Genomic DNA, 27,484 nt, shown 5'->3' on the forward strand with positions numbered 1-27,484 from the left:
TGAATGCAATAAAATAACTCAGAAAATCACGGATCACTTCAACTGCAGCATAATATCAGTTCAAAATGGTCAAATAAAATGAAAGCCGCTGCTCTATCACATTTGGAAAAGCATTCTGCAATATGTGTGGTGGTGGTTGTGATGGGCGTGGAGCATTTTTCAAAGCAACATTAAATTATTCAAGTCCTTTCAGGAAATATACCATCATGGCACCATCAGAAACCCATTTCCCTTATTTAGTTCGTTCTAATTTTTAAAAAAATCATAAAGAAATGCACCTGAACATTAGTTCTGCGACAATAAATAAATCTTCCTGGTGGTCGAGCAAATGTGTATATGAGCAGAAGTGTTTTTTTAGGGGCAGAGTAAATAGCTGGTTCAAAATTATACCCAGTTTCTATTGTGCACTGCACAATTTTACCAGGATTTTGGTGCTCCTGGTCCTTCTTGAAGGATGGGGTGGTGGGGGGGGGGGAGGAAATATTCATGTCACGAAAAGTGCAAGTCTTTAAAATAAACATTTTATTATAAAAAATCAACAGCATCTTTATTACAAATGTAGCGATATGATGTCTTTTGCAGGTAGTTTATACACAAAATACAAACAAAGGTTTCGTTAGCGAGTACCAGCAACTGAAGGTGGGAACAGACCAAATGTTGGTCATAAATTTGAAACAGACACAAACTTTATTCGACAGAAAGAAAAACTTGTTGACTAAGGAAGTGAAGCGAACCCCATTGGAGCTGCCAGCGAAAGGTTAAAGAGGCAAAAGGTCACTTACTATTGTAGTCAGTCCATTATATTTGTGTCGAGCCACACAAAGCTGCCAGCTTGGGAAATTCCACGCAGCCAACTGGAGTTTTTGAAGATCAAGCCACATCCCTGATGTCATCCGATTTATCCGGCAATTACTTATGCAGGCGTTGAAAATTATTTGAAAACCTTCACTTTTTGTTTGATCTGAGTCGATGCCAACAACTGGAACTTTCAGGTCACTGATTATGGCACCGTTTTTTGATGGGGGTTGCAGTACCTGATTCCGACAGCTTAACTCAGAACAAATATCACATCAGATTATGTTTACCCACAGCTTATATTTTAAATGTAGTCAAGTCTTTAAATAGATGGATCCTTTTGCTCTAAGGGCTGAAAGTGCTTGAAGTCATTGCAAAAAAACAAATCTTGCCCACATATTTTAAGTTGAGCATTCATCATTGGGGAGACATTGACCTTATTTCTATAAAAACAAAGCTACAGAATTGACTTGTATTTATGATCTGACAAAACAGAAGATAGCCAACATTTGCGAGATACGGTTTTACTATCATCTCCTTGCAACTCAGGGAGTAGTGGTTTATTAAAACTGGAAGTTGGTATTCAACACAAATCAACTTTTAAACATAGTTAACATGGTTGTCCTGCAAACCATCACGATTGCAATTTGTGTTTACTGAGGCTGCTGGGGAGTTTGCCACGAGTTATTAATTCTTTCCACAAAGGCTCATATCTTTGGGTAGAGATCCATAATTAGGACTTTGCAGATCCGCTGGGCAAATTGTACAGTGAGCCAGCGATTAATATCCTATGACCTCAATAGGCAAGTGCTCCTGCTCTCAACCACTGAAACCCACTAACTGGATGCCAGGTGCTTCTCACACAGAGGGAAGAGCAAATGGAAGGGACTCACCCCAGGCTCTTCATTATAGCAGTTGAAAATAAGAGCAGCACTGACAAAAGCACTAACTGCACATGCCCTGTTGGTGCTTTGCTGGCTGTGGATCAGAGTGCTGTGCTTTGGACTAAAATGGTTGGTAATAATAAATATGAAAAAAAGGTATAATATTGCTGAATCATCCCATGCAAAGCATCAACTAGCCCGAGGTGAATGAAGGGCACTATATAAATGCAAGTTATTTTTGTTGCAAAGGGCAAAATGTTTCAACTGGCTTAGAAAGGCTGTTTTTTTTTTACAAGATGTAAATACTCAAATGTTAGGGTTTGAAACACTGTAAGAATTTAATGGGTTAAAACTTTCCCTTTTATTTTTCAAAGATCGGTTGAGGACAGGCAGCTGTAATTTATTACAATTCACAAAAATATACATTTTAATTCAAGGAATAAACAAGAGTGCAAATTGGATTCTTCAAATTGGTAATTGAAGAGTACAAAATATTTCTGTTTTCAGTGGCAAGAAAAAAATTATGGTACGTCAAAGGTGTTGATATTACACTTGCAACAGCATTGCAGACACATCAGGATTACATCTTTTAACATCTGGCGTTTTTTTTAAAAAGTTATGATATTTGTAATTTGTTTGTATATTGTTTCAACGTAAACTGATCAATGAAGACCAGAAGAGTTTCGTCAAAAGTACTGATTTGTTGAAGGGTCCAATATTTCAACATACAACACAAGCTAAACAGGCCATCATCTATGTGTTCTCCATTTGCATAAACTCTGCATCAGATTCTTTAAGCGGGCTTGTGTTTCTGATAAACCAGTACTTTGTGAATGAAAATAATTAATGAAACAAAAATGTCTAAATGGCAGGATTGAGTTAACAAACAGCACCATCTCTGTCGTATGAAATCCTGTAATAATCTTAAACTCCAGGGTTTCACATTTCTCTGCAGTACAATGTAAAGCATGCATGCGCGTACACACACACACACACACACACACAGACACACAAAGTATATTGCGTATATGAAGGAAAGAATGAAAAGGAGAAATAACCTGATGTGCCGACGCTCTGCCTTCATACACAGTGGATATGCAGTATTAATGGGGGGGGGGGGGGGGGTCAGCAGCATGCTCACATTTCATCCAACAGCAACAAGGCACGTTGTGAAACATAAGGACATAAAGAGTCCTCACCATAATAATTAGAACGTTAAAATAACCACAGCCAAAAGATTAAAACCTAATACAATTACAAATAAATAGTGTTCTACACATTTTAGGTGCTTCATCTAACCCAAGAGCACAATTATTATATCAAGATGATACAATATTTCAGAAAGAATGCTTTGTTTAATGCCTACTTGAATAAGGTTGATGCAATTGCAATGGATATAATGATTGAACTGGATGTGGGGTGTCGCTGTCAATGAATACCCACAAAATCTCTGAAAAATAGTATTTATAAATAATTATGAAATTAGTTAAAAAATGTTTGAAATTTTAAACTGTTAAAAAGTAAGTTCTTAAGATCAGGGAGCCCCACAACAGTTTAAAAATTAAATGGGAATTTATGCTACTTTTTCATGAATGGATATTTTTGGAATTAGTGATGCAGTCAGTACAACACGCAGTGCAGACCTTTGAATGTCTATTAACAGTTGCTAGCCTTAAATTCAACACTTGCCCAACAGGTTAATGGTAAGGACATGCACATTCAAACTGTGGCGTAATAAGGCGAACTGCTTTACAACAAAGTCTTAGTCATCTACCATCAGTACGCAAGTTACTTCACTCAAGTTACAAATGGGCACTCTACAAACATTTCAGCAGTGAGGGACTGTAACTAAGTACTCAAATGAAAGCGCATGGTATTAAATCACTATTCCACCCAATCCCCAGTATTTTCAAGAGATCTGATTAATGTTTCACGTAAATTATATTCCGAGTTGTGCGAAATTGTGTATGATTGAATGACGTGCATTAGGAAGAATACTTTCGCATTGTGCATGGCAATGTTGACTTTTAAAAGTATTTCAGTTTGCTTCTGCGGCACCACGATGTACCTTTAGAAACTGGTAGAAAGAGCTAACTTATGTTGAATATCAATAAAACACAGTAATCGTATAGTTTAACTTTTAATATGATTTCCCCAAACTTTATGGGTGTTTTATATTCTTGCTTTTCCATTTGTTCTGTACGCTAAACATATGGCACAAAGATGGAGGTGGTATTTACTTTAAAAATAATTGAATGTTATAAATACTTCCCCCTCCCCCCAAAAAACTGCACAAAATTCCATTGCCCCACATCCTCCCCCCACACACCTCACATTTTCTGTACAATGCCCTTTGGATCGTCCTACCCGTCTGTTATTTTAAAATCATAAAATATACTTTTTCTCTGTTTGTATTTAAAGCTATGTACAGAATTATAAACAGCATCCTTCCCAAAGGGTCATGAGGAATCTGTACAGGGAGAGGGAGGAGGAGGACAGAGATGAAAATAGCTTCGTTCCGTAGATGGCGAAGGTGGGCAACTTTCACAGTTCTCCTCTGCTGACATGTACTGGCTTCGAGGGGTTGGGGGCGGTGGGTAAGGATCCGAGTCAGAGTTCAGGTCCATGTAGTACTTGGGACTTTTCCATCGGCTTGTGGTGTAATCACTATCACACACATCGGTGCTGCAAGGGGTTGTAGGTGGAGCAATACCCTGCAGAATGTAATGTCTGCAGAATTGGGACAACAAAGTAGTGTAAATGATTGGGATTTTTTTCACTCCCCCATGCCACCCACCCCCTCCCCACTCCCGATTCTTTTAAGGTAAAAGCTGTCCAAGTCTGAAAGGTTCAGATGTTACTTAAACTGAGTTGCTACACACTGTGTCTTAAACTGTGGCTACAGTGAGTGAACTAGAAAGAAATTAAAAAATTCTTGCATAATTTTTTTTATTTTTTAATTTATCATTTAATTTCCATGCAACTCTCATCTGCCTGTGTCTCATTGTGCCACACACCTTTGCTGTACTATCGCATGGTGCAGTCGCACTTTTTCAATTTTGTTTTAAAAACTGTCAAAATATTCAGAAGTAGCGAAAGTAGCAAATCCTGCAATACTACTGACATTCACAGCTGCTATTTCCCTCACAGTATCGATCAGGAATCCGAGCTTTAAACACAAACATGAAGGCTTGGATAAGATCTTCATACACACCTGTAAGACCTGGTAGTGGAAGGGCTGTTCGAGGAGTAGAATACTTCTGTATTATAAAGAGAACGATCGGTGGCTGGAGATGGAGGTGGATTTAAAATCTATTAAAAGAACAAATGTATATTAGAAATGTTAAATATTTAGGAAGTCATTTGTGTTTGGTTTTTAGTTTCAGTTCATCCTTCAAACGCCCTAGTGGAGTTCAGGTGAATGCATTTTACCAGGCAGTTTGTCAATGTTATTCTAGACGTGGCCACAAGACAGTGTGCAAGAGCAGTCTCAGGTGACCAGCCTTTTAATTCTTCAATATAGAAGCAACGTTATCTGTGCCTTCTCCTGACAGAAAGGCAAAGGTCATATTGCTGCTTAATGACAGACACATCCGGTATGGAAAAGACATTGTGCAATTAAAATCTGGAAGCATCCAATCGGTGACTAAACTCAGTGTTCAAAGACACAGTGCCACAGTACGGTACAAGATCTGCTTTGTTAGCAGCTTGATTAGGAAATTTAGGCTCTACAGTTTCCAGAAACAATGGGGCTACATGAAACTTGGAAATCAGTGCTCAATCTTAACTTCAAAAGGATGCAGCCACCTGAGCCCTTATTGCTATAAAACACAAGCTTTTTAGGAAAGCCAGGTCCATGTTGGAGTACGGTGGGACAGACGAATGGAAACTGAAAACAGTGTAAACTTTAGGCTGTTCATAGCCTTCAGGTCGTCTTACACCACAGAGAGATGATATTCCCTACTTTAGGAACATTTTGTTTCCTCGATACCAAAGGAGGCTCTGCCTTCAATTCCGATTTGCAGGTGGATGCCTCTGAAACTGGCAAAAAGTTTGCAGTTTCGGTGTGGACAATATTAAACGATGATAACTTAATATTAATCCTTGCATTTGATATAACGCGTTATCACGTTGCTGAGACGTCTCACAGAATATATTGTAAAGTGGATCGACTTGTGTATTTTGTGGATGAAAGAAATTCTTCCAAGAAACTCCAGAGGCAGAGAAGTGTTAACTCACCACTGGGCTTCACTCATCTCTGCCTTTGAAACCCAAAGAACTCATTGAATGGGAGATGTTTACAAATGAAACTTCAAACATTTCAATGAAACGTAAGTGCTGAATTCATTCCATTGTTTAAAATGAGTGAAAGCAAGGTTGTGGCAGGAATTAGTTGGGGGGTGTGGGGTGGGGGGGCGGGGAACTTTCAAAACTTATTGTGAAGGAATAATGCACATCAGATAAGTGCACACCTGTGGGTAGAAAGTTCCTTTTGTACTCGATGAACTGCTGGATGAGGCTCCGGTCACGTGATTTCGATCGTACAGCGGGGCCCCACTGCTGCCTCCCATCAAACTCATGGAACTGATCACAGACTTGCCACACGACATGCCTGCACAGAGCAAAGTAAAGGTTACACACCCGCAGTGTGCACACAAGCTCTCACAGTCTGAAACCCACCCCTGTAACAGTGCAAAAAACGTAGAATCATACAGCCACCATCTCCTTCACTTATTGTTGACATTTGTAGGTTGACAAGCAGGAACAGTCATAGAATCATACAGCACAGAAAGAGGCCATTTGGCCCATGGTGTCTGTGCTGGCTCTTTGAAAAGAGCGATCCAAATCACTGTACTGTAAACAATACAATATAAAATTACATTTGTACAGGTCGTTTCATGTCTGGAGGACTTCCCAAGTCCCAATGCACTCGAAAGCCAATTGGAAACTTTCCCATTTAACTTTGCTGTATCAAAAAAAATCCCGTTTGTTCAAAAGAGAATCTCAAAAGCACACAAATTAATTAATACAGAAGTAGTACAGATTACTCCACTTTGATAAGCTATTTTCAATTCTAAAATTCCTAGCCTTATTACACGACTTCCCCCAACCAAAAACAAGACTTATTGCCCACTGAAAAAGAAACTGTAAACAATGGCTTTATATAAACCTGTTATTCATGCCGAATGCTATAAAACACTTGAACCCTCAAGCAAAATAGTCAATATCTGTAGATCAGGAAAAATGAAATGTAAAATTATGCGACAGTTTAACTGAACTCCTAGTGCTGTGCACAACTTTGGAAATTTGATATGGTAACATATAAATGATCACAATTCTATCTGAGAACCAGCAGATGGCATGTGCTAGCCAGCATATTCCAAACATTTGTCTCGACTATTCAGCAAAGCAAAATGAACACCGAGTTTAGGATTTTACAGTTACTCTCAAGAGAACAAACTAAACCTGAAGGAATCCTTACCAGTGAAAGTTCCGTGCTGGGAACTGCCAGGAGCAATGAAATTAAGGGGAACGTGTGGAGTTCCGCTGATATACTCGTGTGGAAAAGGTCCATTGGGTCCCTTGTAGTGGCGACAGACAACTCGTTGGCAGACAAAGTACATACCACCCAAAACAAAGAGTGAAAGTATTATACCAATGACTGGTCCAATTGCATTGCTATGAGAAGGCAACTCGTCCACTGGAGGTTTCGTCAATTCTGATGGGAAGAAAATAAATTATACTCTGAGAAGCTGCAGCAGAATCGGGTCAATACAATGGGAATCAGATCGTACACATTGATCTTCAATTTAGGCGACAAAAGTCATGAAACACCAAGAGCCACATTGCATGTGGGATTAAAAAGTTCACTTCAATATGATTATGCCCTCGGACAGTTAAAAGATGCTTCAACAAGTTTTAACCCTAAGTGTGCAGGACAATGTGAAGATTATATAGAATTCTTCACCGTCCCATTGCTGCCATAGATGTACAGATGAATGTATGAAATAGTGCAACATAAAATTAATTTGGATTAATCTCAACTGGTTTCTGAATCAATTGAATGGGAGCTCACAGCACAAAAACTCCTGTAACTTGTACAAATATGACATATCACAACTATGAAATATTGGTGGAGATGGAAGTGCTCTTCAGTGGAAGGAGCCGTTCAGAAGACAATTTCCACCCCATTACAATGGAGTACGACTTGATCCTGGGAACTGCCAGGAGAGCAATTAAATTATGAGAAATATGTATGGGTTCCCCTTGATACTGATGGGAACAAATATCCATTGGGCCCCTTGTAGTGGTCACGGATAACTTGTTGGCAGACAAAGTACATACGACCCGTGACAAAGAGTGAAAGTATTATACCAATGACTGGTCCAATTGCATTACTGTGAGACTGCAACTCATCCACTGGATGTACAGGTATTATATTGCGAGGCACAGAGATTTCTAGGACAATGCTGTAGGTAAACATATGCTAACCACAAATAAGCTCATCTGATCCATCGATGCAATCTGAAAATGAGTCACAGCGCTGCTTCTTCAAAATGCACCGGCCATTCCCGCAGCGAAACTGGTTGGGACCACAGACTTCTGGAATCAAAGGGAAAAACCAAATGATTTACTTACCGTAGAAAATTTTAAGAACTTGCGAAAGTGCGAAAGCAATTTGGGGTTTGATGAGTTAGGAGGAGGATTGGAAGTAAAGATGATCGGTTCAGATCAACAAGCGATTCAAATTCTTCACAAAATGTATCACAGTCAATTTGTAATGATAATAGCCATTCATTAAAAGGTGAATTAAATAATGGAATGTACCTGTTCACCATCTAAGCATTTTGCAGATGGGTTCAAGCTCACTAAGCTGACAGAGAATGAAGCCGCGCTCGTTCATGTTGATTTTAAAGCACTAATCAAAAAGAGAAGGGAATTTCTTCTGATGATGTCCTGGGTAACAATCCTCCAGATTAATTGGCGATTCACCTTGTGGCTATTTGTACGACCTTAATGGCACAAATGGCTGACTCCTTTGCAACAAAGGCAGTCACTGTAATTGATAGTACCTGCTTCTAAAGCGATTTAAGATGTTTCAACAGAGTAAGGTATAAAAATGTATTTTTTTTCCCATAAGATCACAAAAAACTAGTAGGTCATTCAGTCCATCAAGCCCATTCTGCCATGGCCCAAATACAACAAGCCTCTTCAATGCCACTTCTCTGACATATCTCTTAATATTTTTATTATCCAAGTAGAGTATCTAACCATTTCTTCTCTTTTAAATCCCTCAACTGTTTTCTCTTCTATGATTTCAGACCATGAATCCAGATTACTATCTGCGAGAAGAAATATTTCCTCAATCTCAGTCCTTAAAGGAGAGGGGAGGGGGGGGTTAAGAAGTCATTTGATATCTTACTTTATTTTCTAATCCCCCTGAGACTGGGTTTCTACAAGCAGCAATGAGCCCGTCAGCTGCTGGCACTGCTGAGACAAGTGATCAGCTCGTCTTGAAACACTGGGGATCAAGATCTTTGTGGACTCTGATCGGATGACATCTCAGCTGGCATAATTCTGCACTGCCGTGTAGTCACTCAGCACTTCTCAATTAAGTAAGGTCGAGGAAAGGCAGGGAAAGGATGGAGATTGGTGACATTTCCAGTGTAGCTGCTGCTGGGGAGGAGGTGTGTGTTAATGTGATCAAGGCTGCTGCCATTTTAACATTAGCTGAGGAGTTGACTCTGAAGAACACATCTGCGGGGACTGGAAGTAAACTTCTCCCTTATATTTGTTTGAGTGAATTATTAAATCTTTTTTGTTTTGCTCAGACGAAATGAGGACTTGTGTTGAAAGTATTCCCTATATTTCCTCAGCTTCAATAGAAACTTCAAATGGTAGATCTTGAAACTTATAACTGCCTTTACGATCAACTCCTCCAGAACTATCCCTATCAAGGGCTCTGAGTCATTATTATATGTGAAGAGCACGCTATAAATGCAAGTTGTTGTTGTGGTAGATATAAGAGAAAGGTTCCTGGAGCTGGTGAAGTTAAGACAGAATGTTGCAGTACTAGCCCTGTGTCACTAGAGGAACTATTTACGTAGGTTACAACAGGAGAAACTGGGTGAAATTTCTCTTCAACCAAAGTAAAGCGAGTTTGACAATTGCACAAAGATTTTTCCATTACGAGTAGACATCACCAAAGCCATATCCTTCGTGATAAAAGGAATGTATCACCACTAGCACTGTAAATACAGGCAAGAGTTGTTCTGCGGCTTTTTTCAGGATCTTACTCCATTTACATCGCAGGGTGGAATCCAAAGTATTGGCAGCAATGTTGGAACAGCTGTGTTTGTGTGAACCTGAGCAAGTGCACCCTTTCCCAAGTGGCGAGTCAGGACTTTGTGTTATTGGCCACAGATTTTTCCTGATTTCCGCACCCTACTCCCTCCAGCACAGAAAAACACAAGTCAGGCTCCAGGCTTTCGTGATGAATAAGTTGAAGAGAAACTTTGTCAATTGTCAATGGACTAAACTTGATTTCTGCTTCCTGCACGTGAAAGGTTAGTCTGCTGTGACCACTCCACCCAAATTACAAACTTTTAAAAAAAGCGCAGAAATGTAGCATTTACCATCACAGTGTTCCTCATCCGATTTATCCTGGCAATTGATTTCCCCGTTACATCGCAACCACGCATCAATACACTGGCCCTTCTCGCATTGGAAATGGTGGATAGAACAGATTGGGCAATTTTCCTCGTCGCTACCGTCGTCACATTCTGCAAAGCCATCACAGCGCCATTCCATCGGGATGCAATCGATGTCTCCGGTAGCACAGGTAAACTGGTCTGGCGAACAGGTGGGTGGTTCTGAAAACAAGTTGCGGAAATTTAAGTTAAAAAAGAAAGACATAAACATAAGAAATAAATAGAACCAAGTATTTCCTCGGGTCACAGGTGCCAAACCTGATAATATCTCGCCCGAGTGGTCAGGTATGGGCAGACTATTTGATCGGGAAAGGAGGGGGTGGGGGGGAGAAAGGAATCACAGTTGAGCACAGTCTGCCCACAAGCAGATTTTATAGGAGAGGTCAGCAAATTACTACTGGGATGCTCCTGTCTGATATTATCTGCTTTAATTCAGGAACAATGTCACAATCCTGCCCCGAGTTAACAAACTCATCCCAAATCCTGGTCCTTCCAGATTTGTACGGCTGAGTTGCAGATGTGTGCTCCGCTCAGGATGGGATACTTACTGAGAGCTAATAGCACTACCTGGAATTGTAGGAAGGGGATTTTAAGGCTTCGCTATTTGCTAAAGAAGCCAACGCACTTTCCAAGCAGGATTCAAGACATCCTGCACAGAACCAGCACAGGTGCAAACTAAACATAATGACAACAGGGAGAGTGGTGGTGCCCATTTCTTCGGCTCTCCCACTCTCGAGTCACCCACTCGCCAGTTGAAACCCAATCTAAACATAATATCCAACAAAGAGCAGCCATTAATCCAGACACTTCCCTGATCCACTTGCAGCGCAAATCCAAATAAAAGAGACTGAAAGCGAATAAAACTGAAAGTGAGATGATTGGTACCTCCGCACGTCAATAGGTTTTGTAAGAGCACCAGATGCACTGGGCATGAGCACCGCGGTGTCCCGTCACCCTTTGCAATGCAGATGTGGGAACAGCCACCGTTATCACGGGAGCAAGGATGTGAACCTGTGAATAAACAACACGTTAAGGTCCTTACATTCAAACTCTCAAAATCGCAATCATCCAGTCACAGTTGGCACACAGCCGCTGACAGTCAAATAACAGGAGCAGGATTGATTGCCCTTATATCACGATGACTAATAACTTATTCTTTTTTTTAATTAAATCACACCGCTTGTTAAACGAGCGGTCATAAAATAATTCTCATCATGAGACCTTTTAGAAACAAACTTTATAAATAACACTTTCTGAAGGTTTAAAACTTCTGAAGGCTGTAGAAACATATAGGTTGCAAGCGAGGATTTGGTAGTAAATCAAACCCCAAAATTTTGCATGCTCTCTTTATCCATTAACTGGAAAATTCATAGTTCACTCCCAAAAATGTTTGTGCTCACTGCATACAAATGGAAATTCACCACAACGAACCATCAACGATTGTACTGGCAGAGTGTGAAGTCCATAGGTATATAATGCAGTACACGTTTGTTGCAACACTGACAATTTAATATTTCACAAGGGGTTCTGAAACTCAGTACAGTTTAGTATACTTTTACCAGGTCCTATAATGCAGACTTTAAAGATTTTTTTTATTAAAATCTTAAAAACTGAAGATAAAAAAATGGCCTGGAGGCAGCATTTGTAAATGCTTGAGAAGAGAGACGGCACCTGTCAGCAACAGTGGGATTGCTTTTATTTAGGAAAGGTGGTTTCCAATATGTTAATACGTGCCTTACTGCAGGGAAAACTTGTGTTGCCACAGTTACACAGTCATTGTACACGAATGCTATAAACTTTGAAAATTAAACAAAGCAAACATACTAAACTCCTGCACATCCAGCTCTTCTACTGCGTGGATGCTAGTAAGATGTGCTATTCGTCCTTGAATTTTGGTGCGTTGGTCCCCACTGGATTTCTCGATACGTTCAATCATCTGCTGTTGGCGATCGATCCAGTAAATGTGGGCTCCAAGTACAGTGAGTCCCATTGGCTGTAGAATGCTGGAATCCTGCAATGTCAGCCTGTTGGCACCTAAGTGATTTAACAAAAGACGAGACCTTTTTAATGAGATCATATTCCTTCCCACAACTGTTACATAAAAGTAGTAAATATGTACATTCTGTGGAGTGTATTGCTCTCGGGTACTTTGGTGATTCATTTGTTATTGTCTTGGGCATTTGTAGGGACAAGCATTGAGCACTTTTACAGGTTATCATCTGTTCGTCCACCCCTAGCTATCTCATTCTCTCCAAAATCACTGTCTGTGGTTATAGTCGATGGCTATAACTCTTATCCCTTCACTCCAGGGGTTTTCCAGGCTCTGTACTCTCTTCCTCTTTGCTCTCTAGATCAATGACATTTTCCATTCCTGATTCAACTCTATCCATTCTTTTGTTGATTCGATTCTACCTTTGCCAACTTCCTTCAGATCATATGCCTCAATGCACACAACCATCACTCCTCACATTGCACTGAGTGAATCACTATACCTGGATCTCCTCCCCAATATCAACAGAGTAGACTTTCTTTCAATTCCTCAAAGATATGTGCCTTTCGCAAGTCTAACCAACTGCTACCACGCCTTACCTTTGATGACTCAACTCTTAATCTCCCTTCATCCATCGACAGTGCTGGCCTCAACTATTTCCTATGATCTCAAATGAAATTCTTACATTTTTTACAAAAAGCTCAGTTTTCTCTTTCCCTGCCAAATATGTACACTGTATTTCCCTTAATAATTCTTAACTCACCTACAAAAGCCCCAAATCACCCGACATTCATACTGTACTAATATCTGGAGACCCTCTTCTAAAACTAATCTGGGGGGGGGGCGGAATCCACCTCGGTCTAGATGTCCTCTGTGTTGCATGTTAGAGCATCGAAAATTTGGCAAATTGCCTTACTTTTGAAGTAGATTTTCTGTAGTTCTTAAAATAATTTTTATGCCGTTTTGCCCCCTGCTCTCTGGAACTCCATCCCATCGCCTTAACCCTTCCAACTTTTAAAATGCACCCATGTCTTTTCAATTGCAATAAATTGAGAGGGGATACATTTTGTAACGGGCTGCATTAACACTTGCTAATGAACAGTGAATGAATTTAGTGAACTTATGACCTTGAACACATCAATAGGCCCTCCTTTTGCAAATTTAAAGAAACTATATTCCACTACAACATCAGAGCCTTTCCTTTGAACAGTTCAACATCACACAAATTCCGAAAAGGGCAAGTTTTTCCACGTTTTTAACCCAAGGGAAGAAGGGGACGGAAAAAGATACCCGACTAACATGTGCAATGAATTGCTTCTGGTTTCTCATTTCTACAACTAACAAAAGACCAGATTACATTTACTTTGGTTGATGCAGGTTTAAAAAGGAAAAAAAATAGTGGGAGGTTCTTTATGTTCACCTGCATGCAAGGCTGTCCCAATGCTGGTGCTTTGGTATGCAGAGTGAAGAGCAATGTAGAATATAAGGTGTACTCCCGAGGCTATGAACACTCAATCTTTTCACACTGTCTTTGGCTGTCAAGAGTAAAGGGCGCCGACATCTGCCTAATACGAATTTAAGATTAAATCACGCTTCCTTTTGATCATTTTACTGAACAAAATCCACACAATACAGTTCATACAAAGAGTGGGGGAGGAGGATTTTACTTTTGGTTTGGAAAAATCCCTTTTAACATGAATCCTAAAAATACTTTGCACCACAAAATGACCGTTTGGGTTTCTTCCTCGATAATTTTGTCAGACAAGAGCATAGGAATATAGAATAAAATAAAACTATCAACTTAACAGGTACAAGCAACAATCCTCTCTTGGGTTTGTAAAAATATTTTTGTATGCAGAGATTTACTCTTGAAACGACCAGACTGGGAAACCACAGTCAGGTTATCAACAGAAATATTCAGCTACAAATCTCGGCTCTCACTCAGTTCTAGAATGGCATTGCCCACAGCGAGGAAGAATATTTCTCTCCCTCCCGGGACTGAGATTTAAAACGTCGCTGCTCAATAAGAAACTGAGCCAGGAAAACCAAGAGCGTCACAAGTTCAATCCTCAGCCTGTCAGCTGATCCCACCCGGAGTGTTAGTAGGAGTACGGCAATTGAACTCAACACCAACTGGGCCGGGCAGGGAAAAGGTTGAACAACAGACGGACAGGGTTTCCACACATAAGCAAAGTAACCACAGGATGGCCAGTACCCTTGGAACCATATCTCAGTACAAGTCCATGAATTTCTGTAGAAAATTAGAAGGCCAATAATTTTTTTTTAATCGTTACATCCTTCCAGGATGCAAAACAAACCATTTTAACTGCATCTTGGCAGGACAGCTCCTTGCAGCTGTAACACCGATGATGTGGTAGAATGAACATCTATTTTTAATATGAGCCTTGCCATTTTGAAATGGGTTACTGCTACTTTGCCTCCATATTGAACTGAATATACTTTTGTCTGCTTAACGCCGAACAAAAATTCAGGATTTCAAAGTGAAAAACATACTCATTCTCAGACAGCCCAAATTGCAAATGATTGCAATTAATGACACTAGGTTTGCCAGCAATGAACACACTGTCTAGCACTGTCAAACAATACCAGAAAGATCAAAGGCAGACAAATGTATTTCGATATTAATAAAAAGTAGGATTTGCTCTTTTAAGCTTTCACCGAATACAAATATAGCAACTCAGAGCTGGAAAACAATTTACATTTCATTGTTAAATAAAAGGTTCCAAGATAAAAGATTACGAGGGAAAGTGGGAGCTTACAAACCCACATTGCTGTGTTAAAAAAAAACTTACCAGACAAGTCGCTGCTTTCAATACGCTTAAGATCTGCATCAATCCAGAAAAGTTTTCCCAATTTGTTGTCAATTGCCAAAGCTACAGGCCGAATCAATCCAGTGGAAAATAACACTTCTCTCTCGGTACCGTCAAGTGCTGCACGCTCAATCTTTGCGGTCCTCTCCTGCATATTCGTGAAGTACAGATACCTGTATACAATTCCAATACAAAACAATATAAGAACTGGAAAATTCACATTAGGATAGAGAGATTCAAACCTAATGCAACCATAAACTGTTTTTCTTAAGAACTGTTTGAAATATTCTATGATTTGTCTTGAGTTATGATGCCCACACTGAACTATTCCCTTCTGCCAGCATGTGGTTGAACAAACAAAATATATTCAACAACAGATTACATCAATCTTTCAATTTCTCCAGCAAATGTTAATTGTATCTTATGAAAAGTAACTCAATGGTGAGGACATGAACACCGTAGAAATATACATTGTTATGTGGATCATCAAAAGAGAAGTAATTTTCATTGATCTTAATGTTCTTGCAAAATATAAAGTGTGATATCTGATGAGTTAATAGAAAAGAACAATCAATTATTTATTTATTAACAATAATCAAATCCTTTCATTCAGATTTTATTGTATATGGTGTCTGGTAAATATTTGTTGCTCTAATTTAAAATTAGGCATGTGAGTTTGCCTTTTGCTTAAGTTTTGACTCGTGGCTATTGAGCTCCATGTAGTGCTGAACATGCAAATAAAAACACATTACCCTCGTTCAGCATTCACCACAATGGCTCTTGGTCGGTCATGCTCTCCACTAAGAACAACCCCGATGGACTTGCCATCGAGCCTGTTAACATTTATGGTGTTCGAGGCTTCACAGGTCCAGTAAACTGTTCGGCTGTAGATATCGAGGTTCAGGTCATGAGGCTGTATATCTGGGTTTTGGCTTTGGTTTGACCCAGTCACAACCACAAAAGCCTAAATACATGAAACAATGGAAAAGCAAAATAAAAAGTGGTTCATAGGATGCCTGAAAATAAAATTGAGTTCCTCACAGCACTAACTCAATAGGCAAGCTTGTTCAACCCTGTAAAGAATTATTTATGAACGCTTAATGGCTAACTCTGCACACAAGTATCTGGTCTCCTTGCTTTATACCTTTATTATTTGCAACTAAATTCTCCGATAGAAATTGGGAATGATAGATTTTGTGCATAATTTTGCCTTCCCTGATATTAAGGTTGCGGAGAAATGCTTGCAATCCAATGTCTTTTCGTACGCCATTTGTCCCTTCAAGCCAGTTCTACCAATTTTTAGTTCGAGGCATATCTGTAAATTTCAGTTCCCTGCCTTTTTATCTATAGATCTAGCTTCCCAAGTATGTTATCTCACTTTTCAATATCATAATCTAGACTGCATCTACGACTTACTGAGGCCAGGCATTCCACATTCTCATAACCTTCTTAGCGAGGAAATGTTTTCTGATTACACTTCTAAGTGGATTAATTTTTTTAAAACTATGCCTCCTGGTTCTGGATCTCTCCACCACAAGCAATAACCAAAGGCACAGGAACGCATGTAAATAGATATGTAAATATTTCTTCATTGCAATTGACAGAGCACTTCTAAAAGATTCCAAGCGCACACGACTTGCCTGAGATCCATCGTCTCGAGCTCTTTTGATAACGTTTTGGCGGCCATCGACCCAATAAATTAACTTATCAACAGCATCATATTCCACTGCCTTCACATTTCGCAAACCATGCACAGGCAGAATAATATCGGGACTTTGTTGTTGATCCAACACCATTCGACTGATCGCAGTCTTCTGACTAAACAGCAAGAAGCTTATGGGTGCTGGGGGTAAAGATTTCCATGTTGTTTAATACAATCAACTGCTTCTGTAAGATCACTTTACAAATGTTATGACTGTTAATGGAGTCTCACTAGTAAGATAATATGGAAAGTGTTACAATTGATTTACAGCGGTTGTAAAATATTGTAATTATTCAAACCATAGATTTAAATTAGTAACTTAAACATGTTAAGACACCTTTCCAGGTATGCAAGTTTGCAAGTGGGGTAAAATACTCCCAGCGAACAATCTAACTTTACAGCAACGCAAGATAACCCAAGGTCACACTGCTGTGCACAATTGACCTCCACATTTCGCCCACAAAGTACACATCAATTTACTTTACAGTATATCCTGTGAAACGCTTTATGATGTATCGAAGACCTGATAAGGTAGTATATCAAACCCAAGAATTATTATTATTTATTATAATATCTCGAATGGTGGCTGCTTCCATAAGAAAGCTATATCTTTTCCAAAAACGTTTTCCTCTGTGTATGCTCCTTTGCCAAACTACCTCAGCTATCCTGATCTCTCTTTATTCTGTTATCTGATCCAATTTCATACTACAGTAAAACACGCATAAGTTTTATCTTTATAAATCATATCATCACCTAAGACGTACATGCACACAGTCCCAGTCAGTATGCATGGAAGAATTTAATTCCCCAAGATTCAATGTGATTTCAATGCTTATTAGTAAGTGTGCATTCAGAGCTGGGTCAAAACTCATTGAAACACGGGGAAGGAAGTCTTGACCCATCACCACATACACACTTACCTGCTGTAATGTGCAGTGTAGATTATTGATTAAATTGGAATTCATATGACTTATACAAGTTTGCCTGCAACTCGGACTTTGTCTAAGTCATATTAAGTGTCATGCTCCCGACTAATAGGACTTGTGTGTTTTATTGTATTAGCAAATAAGGTCAACTTTGACCGGTTAACTGCTTCCACTGTAAATGGCCCATCGTCGACAAAATCCTCTCCTTGCATCACCAATATCCTGCAATTATATTAACGGTGCAGAAGTACAACTAACATATAATTTTGAAAGCAATAAAAATAAATGCTTACAGCTGCAGGTTCTGTTGTTAGCATCAAGTGTGTAATGTGATGTACATCCACACATGTACCCATCTGGCACAGCGAGGCAAAGATGAGAACAATGTCCATTTGTTTGCACACATTTGTTCCAGCCATCTTGACGGGAAGAATGAAAAACTAAAATGTCCATCACATAATCCAAATGTCCCTGAATAAGCGTACGGTTCTGGCCATTGATTTTGTCAGCCCGTTGAATACTGCGAAGGTTCCAGTCCGTCCAGTAGATGTAATCTCGGTACTGAGTTAATCCAAAGGGATGAGGCAGATCATCAGCTATGACCTCACGCTGTGCTCCTGTTTCAGGAAAATACACAATAGAATTAAATCTGCTTTTGTTACTGCGCCATAGACCTCTAGGAGTCAATCTGCGAGGTCCGTATGGATTAATATTGCCCTGGATAGTATTTGGTTTCAACCAATAGACCAGGCATTGCCTAATGCAGTACTTGGTTATCAGAGGTTCCTAAACAGCTTACTTAAACCTTTAACAAGTTAATTTATACATTTCAGTGGAACAAGAGCCTCTAAAAGGACAGCAACAGAAGGACTGCTATATGTGATATGAAATGTCATACATTCTGCTGAAGAATGCTGAAGTGAAAAGAACATTGGTTCATCCATGAACCCCACCAACGTGTGGTATTTGAAGTCAGAATTCAAAACCTGAATTAAAATCTTGCCACTGTTTGTTTAAGTCAGAGACGACTTAAATAAATACATTACCATGACTTCAAAATGCATGCCTATATATACAATAAATCATTACAGATTAAATACTTGATTCACAAGTTCACATCAAAATATTCAGAGCCTAGGTTGGAGTTTTCTCTTACCCAGCATATTTGAAGACTCAATCATTGATGTGTCAAGGTCAGTCCAGTACAGTCTTTGCTCTGCATAGTCGATAGTAAGTCCATTGGCACGCCCCACTCTGTCCACCAAAATAAAGCTATTCATACCATCCATGTGAGCTCGGACAATTCTTGGTTTACCTCCCCATTCTGTCCAATACATGTATCTAGTTTGGGGAACAGATGCAAACACATTTGAGAAAAATATCTATGTTTTCCAAACAATCCTGTTTCGGTTAACAACCTGCAATTATGAGTAACTGTTGAGCGGAGACTCAAACAGATTTTGTAGTTCAACTATTCAACCTGTCTGAATATCCTCCACTTTTAAGAAAATGCTAATTCTTAATCTCATGTGCACGCAAGAGTTTTTTTCCTGTAAAAGAAAAGTATTGGTACAACCCCATTAACCAGCTATCAACTTTAACCCTAAACCCTAAAAAGAAATCCGAATAAGAAAGCTTCCTATTACATTATCTATTTTGTTTAAATTGCTAAATGAAAGACACGAATGCTGGGAAATGCAACAATTGGCATTTTTGGTATCTTATGTCCACATCAATCATTGCTGGGTTGGGCCACAGGACAGAAGCAGAGAAATATTTCCAATACTTTAATCAAACTATTTCCTCTCCCTGCCAAACTGTCTTATTGTGAATTTTCCAGTTCCCACGACAATGACCATTTATGGCCTTTCTTGCTGAGACAAACTCGGAAACTTTAATGATACTTGGTATCAAATGATAAGTGTTGTCTCACCCTTCAGATGGATCCAGAGCTAAGGCACGAGGATTGTCAAGCTCTTTCCATACTAAAACCTGTCGATATTGCCCGTCCAGACGTGCTACTTCAATCCGATTGGTGCCGGTGTCTGCCCAGTAAAGATTTTTGGCTAACCAGTCTACAGCCATGCCTTCCGGATAGTCAAGCCCAAACTCAATCACATGCTCAGAAGAACTTCCGTTCATGAAAGCGCGGCTGATAGTCTGTTGGGATAACAATAAAATGGGATACTATGATGAAGAAAACACAAATTAAGCAAATGTACAGCCTGTTTCATTTCAATCAATCAGAATTTACATACAAATATAATAAATAAATTGATGCACACAATTTTGGAAAAGTTTTAAATAATGCCCACTCCATTTCTCCTTCGTTTTACTGATTTTCTCTCCTGATGAGATTCACTTTTTCTTTCTGCTGAGATATGGTTCAACCAGCACCAATCACCGTCACTCCTAGTGCCTGTTATTTAGGTGTTAGCTTACACAATGTCAAGATCGTTGAGTGGAGAAAGAGTGGTTTCAAACCAGATCAATTCCCCATACCTTTAAACTAATGTCTGTCCAATAAATTCTGTTATCAGAAACTTCAAAATCGAGAGCGGATGCTTCCTTTACTCCTGTTAGTGGAATGGCCACATCATTGTTATTGGTTTCCAAAGAGATCCTTCGGATGTCTGCTCGGCTAGAGAACAGGAGGAAGGCTTCAGGTACAATGCAGGTTTTCATATCCCTGATTAACTCCAGGCCCATTGGGCAAGCACAGCATGGACCCTCAGGCCTGTACAAACACAGGTGGCTGCATCCTCCATTATTCTCAGCACAAGAGTTTGTTCCTGCAATAACAACACACAACAATGCCATTAGCTACAGAATTATTATAGTAAACAGGATGCATAGCAGTGAATTTCCTGTGAATACAGTTGCCATTCTTTTTCAAACTGTTCGTTAGTCCGAGGCTAGAATTGAAATTAATAGACTTTGATTTTAGGTACTTTTAAGGGTTAGTCTACAAAATCTAAATCTAAATAAAATTAATGGCAAAAAGGAAGATTAAAATTAAAGGGAAAATGAAGGATTCAAATAACTTATTCAATGTATAACAGAGTTTCCCAGGTATTGATTTTCTTCGCACAAATTCATTTATCTTTATCCTAGTTTACTGGTCAATGTTGCTTTGAAAAAGTCTTTACTTTATTTAGTTCTTATTTATTGCAGGAAGGAATAGTCAGTGGCTATTAACACTGAAAACTCCATTTATTAAGAACTGAAAATATTTTTTTAAATGAAATCTCCAAGTGAAGAATTCTTTTTTACATTTCCCATAAATTCAACTATATTTTAAACCAGCAAAGCTTCTTTCGTCCTCAAAAGATTTGGACACAGTGCACGTTTCAATCTCTAGCTGGATTGACACTCAAGTAAAGCTTACGCACCAAATGCTTTGGTTACTCTTGCTGCTTTGAGTCCCATGAGATCAGGTAGCTGATCGATGATGATCTCTCTCTTGGCGTGGTGCTTGTGAACACGTTCGATGCTTCGCCTCTGCCAGTCTGTCCAGTAGACGTAATCACCCAATAAAGTGAACCCGAATATGTGAGGAAGTTTATCCTCCACAAGTGTTCTGCGGTCAGTTCCATCCACATTGATTACCTATCGGAAACCAAGGAGCACATTTTTAATTAAGAGAAGGAAGAATTGGTGGGAATGAACCTCCCCGACTGACTGGGCTCAATACAGCACCAAATATCTTTTGTGCAGGTCAGAACATGTCCAGCAGCAATTCCTTCTAAAGGTATGCTCACAATTCAGAACCGGCAATAGACCTTTATTAAAGGTCTTTTCGATGAGCATTTTCAACTTGGCTGGCTTTCTTCAAAGAAAAAAAACTACAGAGATCAGAGCAGTCTCGGGGATCACTTCTCAATTGTACTGAATTTAAAATAATAATCCTTGCATTTGATATAGCGCCTCGTTTAAAACAGAGGAAAATGTGTAGGAAGGAGAGAGATTACGAAATGGGAACGGATACAGAATATCTGCTCAGAGTGGAAGCAGGTTTAAATGACAAGATCCATTAAGAAGCGATTAACAGTAAATGTTGAAGTATTAATTTATCGGAGGTTAAATCACCAAGAAATAATGTAGGAAAGTTTCCAAATTATTTAAACTTTTTCAAATAGGCTTCCCAATGGGTTTGGTCGTTTATAAGAATTTAATGCGACTGATACACACTTCTCTGAGGGTACATATTTACAATGCAGCTAGAAGCGGATGGATTTGCCAGCCTGCTCTGTTTCGGCACGCCATGCCTTGGGTGTGCAAGTTGTCAACTGTCTTCCTAAATTTGACATGGGGTAATAATATGTGGCGATTTCTCGTGACATTCCTTAATAAGAAAACTATAAGTGTGTAATCTGCTTTCAGAGCGGAGTTCCCAAAGGAATATGTCCAGTTAATTGAGAGAGTCCCTTCCCCCTACACACACACACACACACACACACGAGGAAAAGATACAGAACAAGAAACATTAAACTGCCCCTGACACACGATTATTACGTCAATCATTTAGCTCATTGATGCGGTCTCATCTCATTCAGTAGGGATGCCCCAGGCTTCTTTGTTGGTGAACAACAATTTCATTAGCATAGGATGACCAGGTACTCTGGGTTCAAAAGTTCACAAGAATGCTAAGATGCTGAGAACAGGTTAAATTAGATCCTCTAACAAAACCCTAACCCAGGGTTGAGGTCTGAATCACCTTTTCTAAAAGTCACATCATCTAACATACAATGAAAATATTATTCATACATTACAGTACTTTCTCTAAAATTGCCAAACACAAATTGCCGAGGATATCAATGTTCCAATATAAATGACAAACGAGTATATAAAACCTTGAATTTCTACTTAAACAAAACATTTGTTTAATATTATAACATGGATACCTCCAAGATGAAAGTGCTTCCTTACCAATTATGGATAAGATTCACAATTTATGGAACTCAAACATTTGTTAAGTTTCTCAACCTATCTGTGAGGCCAGATATCATTCACTTGACATCAATTTATCTTCATTTCATCTCCACTTACATTTCCGTTTCTCTTCCAATATTCTCCAAAACTTAATAATAATAATAATAATCCTTGCATTTGATATAGCGCTTTTCACGTCGGGTGGACGTCCCAAAGTGCTTCACAGAACACACTGTAAAGTGAATTGACTGTATATTTGTGGGCGAACACGGCAGCCAATTGCGCACAGCAATGTCCCACAAACAGTCGTGGATTGAAAATGACCAATTTATTATTATTGTTTTTGGTTTTTGGAGGGATTATTATTAGGCTCTGTGTGGAGTAAGGAAACTTGCCCAAGGTTTCGCCCTGACCTGCCGGGAATTAAACTCAGGTCTCTCACTTGCAAAGCGAGTGCTCTAACCACTGAGCTACAGGACTCCACTTCAACTTACTATAAGTTATAAAGGATACTCTGGACAACTTACAAGATCCCACATGGAAGATTAGAAGCTATAAACCTAATAAATAGTTATAAGTTTGTACATGATTTCTTTCCATTTACCTGTAATTCGCTGCTGTGGAATGCAACTAACGTATCTATAACGATGAGCATCTATACAGTGTTGTGATTTTATTCATTCTATTTCTAGGGACTGACATATTGTTTCTGTCGGGAGTTGTGAAATTTGCTTTCCAAGAAAGATCAATTGCTGTGCATGAAGCTTGCCAGATGCTTTCAACGACAAGCTTTGTGGTTTAAGCTGGTTAGACTCCGTCAGTACCCCCAATTTACACCGTGGGAGCCCCAAATCTTGATCCCTACCAATTGCCTAATACTCTCCGGAATTAGGTAAGTAAAGATGCATCCCTCCAAAGGAGGGGAGGGGATGTTAAGAGTACGCATTGCTTTTCAAATACGGGACTTTCCGTGTGTAGGTGGCGTGCATTAAACACTTTGTCTGGTTTGGCTACTTTTAAGCATGGTGATGGGTTGCCACATGCGTCAAACACTTGGAGCTGACCCAAAAAATAAGACTGCAGCTTCCTTACCTCCCACAGTTTCCCTGCCTTCTGTAATCTAATAGCTTTTAAAACCTGTGCTGGGTATCACCTTAACATGATTCCTCGATTAATGCTGCTTTCTCTCCTGTGCTTCAGACATGGTGGAGCTTTGAATCTGCACGTTGGTTTTACAACAGACATCACAAAGAACCCTGCTTCTTCATCCAATGTTTACTTATGTATGTTTTTAGAAGAAATCACAAGAGCAGAATCACTGATACAGGGCTCTGGAGCTAGCATCAGTGGTACTGTACCTCAAATCATATTAACATTGACCAGAGATGATATCTGGCCATTTCTGGTGTTTTTCGCTCAGTGGGTGCGTTTACCCAGTGAGTCATGCGGTGATCTGAAACCAGTTACTGTTAGTTGTCAAGTATTTTGCAAAACTATGTTACCTGATCTTCATTTCTTTTTCTCTTCCAGATGTCCCATCAATGTTTGAGTATCTAAACTGCAATCTTGTGTATGTGATATAGGATTAAATGATAAATAAAAGCATGGTATTGATTAAAAAAGCTTGGAATCTAATCTCTTTACAAGAGGCAGATTTACTACCTGTTGACTAAAGACACCTGTGCTCAACAGAAGACCATTTTCTCCTAGCCTGAAAGCATTGCTACATGCAAAATATTCTGATTAAAATAGTTACAAGTTCTAATTTACTTGAGGCTTGCAAACCTTGAAGGGAGTGTTACTTAGATACCCACTACGTAAACCATGTGTATCTGTTTGGACAGCAGATTGTGCCACTCTGGGTACGTTGTAAACAGAAGACTAGAACATTTTGGTCACTGTGAGCCAAGAAGTCATGGGAAACACACATTAGTACTCATAATAATGATAATAATAATTCTTGCATTTAATATAGTGCTTTATCATGTCTTCAAGACATCTCAAAAGTGCTTCATAGAATATACTGTAAAGTGAATTGACTGTATTTTGTGATAGAAATGTGGCAGCCAATTGCGCACGGCAGTGTCCTGTAAATAGTGGTGGGTTGAAGTGACCAATTCATTATTATTATATTTTTTGAAGGAATTATTACCCCCGGAAAAGCGATGCGCCAATTAACCAACAACCGGGTTCTTACTTACTGCTAGATAAAGAGAGGTGTGTAGAGTAAGGAAACTTGCCCAACCTTTCGCCCTGCCAGGAATCAAACCCAGGTCTCTCGCTGGCGAGGCGTGTGCTCTAACCGCTGAGCTCCAGGACTCCACATGCTATTAAAGTATTGTTTGACAACACGTGGTGTCTAGCTTGATGAACACACTCATTTCCCAAAGGCTCATTTCCCTCAAAATCCTGATATCAAAACATGTTTCAGTGGGACGACTTGTATTTGAAATTGGCTTCAAGTACTAAATATGACATAAAAATATCCAAAACATCTATTTTCCGACAATCTAATTAAGATTTACTTGAATAAAATGTTATATTTTGTTGGATCTAGGCAAATAATGATGGTAAATATGAAGAGCTGCCATTTGTTGAGCTGGTTAGAAAAAACGTAAGTTTGCTGAGGAGCTTTATACAGTAAATGAACAACAACAACAACAAAATTAAATTTATAGAGCACCTTTCACGTCGGGATCACGTCTCAAACCCACCAACGTACTCTGCTGAAGGAATCTTCAGCCTCCCTCCTGGAACCCTAAATCTCAGAAAGGTGGGATTGTGGCCTGTGACAGATGGATGAAATTACTGAAAATTTGATTATGGACCTCAATTTATTTAGAGGTTTCAGAACGTCTCAACCGCAGCCCACAAATAGAGACAGACAGACGGACAGACAGAAATGGGGCTGTGTGAAGGAGCAGTATGCTGAGCCAGGCCACAGAGTGGTTGGCTGCAAACGGTTTGTGCCTGATGTTTCACATACAATTTCTGATTTAAGTTATGGTAAATTACCAAGTAAAGCATTGAACCAAACAAAGGTCAGACACACCCTTCAGTCCACAGAGTTTTTTTTAAAACTAAGGTTTTACAAAAGCCCCTATCTAACTCTAGTTCTATTTTACTTTCACGACGTGGTCGGAAAGTGAGAAATTACATTTCACTTATAATATTATGTTACCAATTTTAAGGAGTGGATTTTTTTAAAAAAATTGGGATCAGACCAATATCCCCTTAGTAATTATTGACTCTGGTTCTCATTTCTTTCCTAAAGCAGTCACAGCTCGAAGAAAAAAAAGGGGAAATTCGCCAACATGAACAAGAATACTTTATGAAAGCAAGGAAATCTGCTCAAATTGCATTTCATTGGCTACAGCAAAATGTAGCCCCCACCCCCAAAAAAATCGTCTAGTGGAAACTGGCAAGAATAAAAGATTATGCTCCTGATTAAAAGAAACAGAACAGTAGTAACTTTGTGCAAAACGAGAAAGGAAATTCAGTGCATTTGCAATCAAAATGAGTGTTTTATTTTTAACTGTAGGTCGGTATTGCATCAGCTTGTGAACATCGGTTATGTCACCAATGGCGAAAACATAATGGTAGTCCAACACTCTTAGCTAGTCTCCATTTGCTTTCAATTATTTTGCAATATAAGATTTAACAGTGCACATGAAGAACAAAACCAATGGAAATGCCTCTTTCCCCCCAGCCCCCCGTCCACCCAAATTGAAGTACACAGAAGGACCCAATGAGTTCCTTCGCCCCCATGCAAATTTCTGGTTCAGTCTAGACCTAACAAACACTGATCCAAAGATTGCTCAGCACTTTGCCAAGAAACCTGGCGAAAACTTTTCGAAAGGTCTCATCCAAAATTGTAAATTTAATTGAACACCCAAATTCTTTGTGTCAGCTGCTATTCTCTTTAACATGCTTACAAGCACTTACCACAATCTGTAAATTTATATTTCAAAGTAATTCGGATTACCCTCAAGAGCCTAAGATTTGTTGCAGTGCATCATTGTGTCTTGGGATGGAATAAAATGTAGGTTTATAGTTGAGAGCAAGATCTTTTCTTAATCTATTCAAGATCTAAAAATATTATGTCGCCCAAGTTTTTTTTCAGGAATGCATCTGCGACTTGTTTGACTAATACAATAACTTTTTTGTACCTCTTGAGAGATGATTAAGAGAGTACTTTACAGAGGTTTTAAAGTTCTGAAAGGATTTGGCAAGATTGATACTATAGGCAGTTTCCGTTTGTTGATGAATCCAAGACAAGGGAGAAGATCTACCAGGGAGTTTAGGAGGAACTTCTTTACGCAGAGGGTGGTGAGAATGCGGAACTCACTGCTGTGGTTTAGGGTCAGAAATCACTAATATATTAACAAAGAGAGGGAGGGGTATGAAAGAGGGAATTTGGAGGGGTGGAGGCTTATGTGGAATACAAACAACAGCATGGACTTGCTGGGCTGAATGGCCTGCTTCCATGTTGCAATGTTCCTAAGGAATTCCATATATTACATAAAAAAGTGGGTATACAAAAACTGTCAGGAATACTAAGTTTGATTGTAAAACCTCGACTTTCTCTTCATTCCAAAATAACGCAGTAGAATTATCTGCTATTTTGAACTCCTGACAAGCTTCTGCGAGATTTTCTTTCAGTCTGGCAGAACTCGTGGTTTTAGGGAAAACAGTTTCAGCCGTCTGCAAAAA

The 27,484-nt window shown here is 39.3% G+C and overlaps 1 protein-coding gene across 1 annotated transcript in view; it reads right to left on the reverse strand.

The window, feature by feature from the left end:
- Positions 1-2,021: 2,021 nt before the first annotated feature.
- lrp5 (low density lipoprotein receptor-related protein 5) overlaps positions 2,022-27,484 on the reverse strand; it is an 83,937-nt gene continuing 58,474 nt past the window's right edge. Inside the window, exons 8-23 of the mRNA XM_007887588.2 lie at positions 21,232-21,448; positions 20,342-20,631; positions 19,773-19,999; positions 18,996-19,180; positions 18,133-18,456; positions 16,852-17,054; positions 15,964-16,175; positions 15,194-15,384; positions 12,215-12,424; positions 11,276-11,401; positions 10,316-10,552; positions 8,172-8,282; positions 7,162-7,398; positions 6,152-6,291; positions 4,894-4,991; positions 2,022-4,409 (exon numbers count right to left, since the gene is read on the reverse strand). Of these exons, the coding sequence (XP_007885779.1) occupies positions 4,139-4,409; positions 4,894-4,991; positions 6,152-6,291; positions 7,162-7,398; positions 8,172-8,282; positions 10,316-10,552; positions 11,276-11,401; positions 12,215-12,424; positions 15,194-15,384; positions 15,964-16,175; positions 16,852-17,054; positions 18,133-18,456; positions 18,996-19,180; positions 19,773-19,999; positions 20,342-20,631; positions 21,232-21,448 (3,279 nt within the window). The 3' untranslated portion in view covers positions 2,022-4,138. The remainder of the gene's footprint in view (positions 4,410-4,893; positions 4,992-6,151; positions 6,292-7,161; positions 7,399-8,171; positions 8,283-10,315; positions 10,553-11,275; positions 11,402-12,214; positions 12,425-15,193; positions 15,385-15,963; positions 16,176-16,851; positions 17,055-18,132; positions 18,457-18,995; positions 19,181-19,772; positions 20,000-20,341; positions 20,632-21,231; positions 21,449-27,484) is intronic.

Source organism: Callorhinchus milii, unplaced genomic scaffold (genome assembly GCF_018977255.1).
Source record: "Callorhinchus milii isolate IMCB2004 unplaced genomic scaffold, IMCB_Cmil_1.0 Scaffold17, whole genome shotgun sequence".
Taxonomy (NCBI): Eukaryota; Metazoa; Chordata; class Chondrichthyes; order Chimaeriformes; family Callorhinchidae; genus Callorhinchus; species Callorhinchus milii.